The sequence below is a fragment of the Wasmannia auropunctata genome, unplaced genomic scaffold (assembly GCF_000956235.1).
Source record: "Wasmannia auropunctata unplaced genomic scaffold, wasmannia.A_1.0 LD334242.1, whole genome shotgun sequence".
NCBI classification, from domain to species: Eukaryota; Metazoa; Arthropoda; class Insecta; order Hymenoptera; family Formicidae; genus Wasmannia; species Wasmannia auropunctata.
Window position 1 is genome coordinate 2,103 of NW_012028648.1, and position 3,368 is coordinate 5,470.

The following is a 3,368-nucleotide window of genomic DNA, read 5'->3' on the forward strand; positions in this document are numbered from 1 at the left end:
ATACGTTCGAACTGACTTTAGATTTATTACCCTTAAGGGAGTCAGTTTTTTAAGGTTTAGGTTTAGTATACGAACTTTATTGTAAACCCGTCTTTTTGTTCTGTGTTCTGGTCTTACGATTAGAGCTCAATTTGAACATTTAGCGACAAATCGTGCTCTGAACAGCTACATATGTTATCAGGAAGAAAACCTACAGGGCTTTGGGTGTGGAAGATCCATCCGGACGAGACACTATGGCATAATTTGAAGATTAAACTTACAGAGTGAAGTTCGATCTTAATTATGCCTTGGGTCTCATCCGGATGGATCTTCCACACCCAAAGTCCTGTAGATTTTCTTCCCACTCTCTACATTTTGAATAGACGATTTGTCTTTAGGCTTTAAACTCAATGAATGGTCATGTGACTGGTGCTATGACGTGCGTACGCTGTGAGATACGCGCGCCCCCTTCAAGCTTTTCAAGCGGGATCTCTAAATCTGTTGTCAGTACGAGCAGGAAAGCACGACTACACAGTTATCCATCCGGACGAGACCCAAGGCATAATTAAGATCAAACTTCACTCTGTAAGTTCGTTTAATCTTCAAATTCTTTATATACTTCTACAAACAAGATAAAAAAAATTATAATTTTTGCGATTTAAAACTTACATAACACGTACCTACAGTAAATCTACCGATATTATCATTTAAATACTGTCTATATTATCTAGATAGATATCTGATTTTTTGTCTCTCTATTATGCATATATCAGCAATGTAAATGTGATAATTTATAGCGGTACATTCGCAATAATATATTTCGTAAGTATAATTTGCAGTATAGTTCGCAATTCATTTATATAAGCGTTATATAACGATTTACGACATTCATTATATAAGCATAGACATAAATATATTTTTTTTTATACTTAATTTGCAGAACATTAGCAGAATTATCCATCGTTTCACAGAGTATCGGTCAAACAAACAGAATACAACAGAAATAAGATCTTGAATCAATCAATTTTCTCGCAAATGACGAATTTTGTTTGTAGTAATCGTAAAAGAATACTAAAATGCCAATCAGGTGTTATAAACTGAGTGTTGTCTAGTGCAAACTATGTAGGAGCACAGAAGGAATTTAAAATTCAATTCTATATACATATCAAATTTAGCTTTCAGTACTGATACGAAAATTGCTTGTTATATTTCAAATTTGAGATGGCACTTGCAGAATTAGTCGGGGCTTTTGTCATTGCCCTGAGCATTTTGTATATTTATTATAAATTTGTGATATTTAATTTCTGGCATAAGAGAGGTGTTTTTTATGTTAAACCCGTTGTACCAACTGGAAATGTAACGAAACTTGTAACTGGAAAATTACAAACAGGCGAGTATCTCTATAATATTAACATCATATGCACATAACATATACATATTTATTTTCTTATGTACTCACTATATTTTTTTAATTTACATAATTGATTGCAGTTGAGAAGACAAAATTAATATTTAAAAGTAAAAATATTAAATAAATTTTAATAATAATATAGTCAATTAAAATTATATATTTGTGAAATTTCCATTAACTGTACATATATTATTTTTCTAATTGTAATTTTGTATTATAATTTAGAATTACTAGATATATTTTATTTATTATTTTATCTATTTTATAAAATTAATAATGTATATTATTGTTTATTGGACTTCTACTTAAAATAAGAAATCGCGAAATTAAATAAACAGAATTATAAATACCTAGGTGTGTTCTTTCATGATGCATATATGAAATATAAAGTTCATCGCGCTTTTGGAATGTATACATTCTTCAAACCAAATTTGGTAGTCGCCGATCCCGATCTTATACGAACGGTGTTAACAAAGGAATTCAAGAGTTTCCATGATCATGGAATGTATTGCAACGAAAAGATTGATCCATTATCGGGCAATTTGTTCCTTATGTCTGGAAAGAAATGGCGAAATATGCGCGTTCAGATGACACCCACTTTTACTTCAGTAAAAATAAAGCAAATGTTTCCGATCCTGAAGGAATGTGGCGAACAATTAGCAAAATATCTTGAAAGGAAAGCACAGATGAGAGATTCCGTCGAGATGAAAGATATATTTGCGAGGTAAATTATTTTTATAGAAACTGTTATTTAAACGAAATTTTTAAACAACAAAGAGTATTAAAAGCACCGTTATTTAAACGTAAAAATTGTTAGCATAATAAAAAATAAGGTACAAAGGGGGTAAACAGCATATATATTCTTTTATAAAGAATTTTTTGTTAATTCAACATATGCAAAATGTATAATTTTAATTCTCTAAGCAAATGAAAATAGCTAGAGTTATGCTTGCGATAAAAGTTATATATGATCTAAAGTGGGACGATTAATGATAAAATCAATTTTCGGAAAAATCAGTATTTCATAATCACATAAAAATTTGCTATTTTCTTAATTAAAGTTGTTTTTATAATAATTTTTTATAATAATTATTGATTTTATGTTTTATGTCATAAGATATGTCAGAATCAAATATCTCGTAAAGATTATTAATTTTTTAGAAACTCTACTTTAATACTTTTATACGTACATACAATATCTATGTAACATAAAAAAAATTATTAGAAATATAACGTGATTAGATATATGGATATATGAATCATCCTCCGATGACATTGACCTTTTGATATTTTATCAATGTCATAACCCTGACAATGAGTAAACTTTAGAAGATTTTAATCGGCGCTCGTTGTTCATTAAAATAAGTTAGACAAAGTTAAACAAAAACAGTATAATGGTTCTATATGGGTTTTTGACTTTCTACGCGAAATGAGGTTCACCCCACTTCCTCCCTTACGGGGCGAAATAAGGTCTACAATTGTACTGTTTCACATAAATTTTCGACTTTTGACGCGAAACTAGATCCATCTCACACCCTTCTGTGATTATAGGCCCGTTCTTTTTAACTTAACTGACTGTACTATAGTTCACAGTTTATCTTTTTCTTTTTATATTAAAAGAAGAAAGATAAATTCTGAACTAGTGCAGCTAGTTCAGCTAAAAAGAACAGGCCTTATATGTGCGGAACGACTATACACTGAAAAAAGTAATCTTGCAATTATAGCTAGAATTATTTAGGCACAAAAAATTAGCTAAAACGGATAAGTGATTAATAAGCAGTGCGATACCACGTATGTTTTATATTTAATCAATACTAATTATATTTAATCAATAGATAATAGAGACAGAAATTATATCTGAATTATTTGTCAAATTTAGCAAGAAAGTTCCTTTATGACGTTTAATCAGTTCAGACTCCAATCCAGACTCCAATCATATTTGGTTATGAGATCTATATTTTCTTGTATATATTCTTAG

The 3,368-nt window shown here is 29.8% G+C and overlaps 1 protein-coding gene across 1 annotated transcript; it reads left to right on the plus strand.

Moving 5' to 3' along the window:
- The first annotated feature begins 481 nt into the window (after positions 1 to 481).
- LOC105458985 (cytochrome P450 6d3-like) lies at positions 482 to 2,118 on the plus strand. Its single transcript, XM_011704627.1, has 3 exons — positions 482 to 564; positions 920 to 1,369; positions 1,745 to 2,118. Exons 2-3 carry the CDS (start codon positions 1,201 to 1,203, stop codon positions 2,116 to 2,118), a joined length of 543 nt encoding a protein of 180 aa, XP_011702929.1. The 5' UTR covers positions 482 to 564; positions 920 to 1,200.
- The last annotated feature ends 1,250 nt before the right edge of the window (positions 2,119 to 3,368 follow it).

Coding starts and splice junctions, on each gene's coding strand:
- LOC105458985 (XM_011704627.1), top strand. CDS start 1,201: ATGGCACTTGCAGAATTAGTCGGGGCTTTTGTCATTGCCCTGAGCATT. Junction 1,370..1,744: donor AACTGGAAAATTACAAACAG/GCGAGTATCTCT, acceptor ATAAATACCTAG/GTGTGTTCTTTCATGATGCA.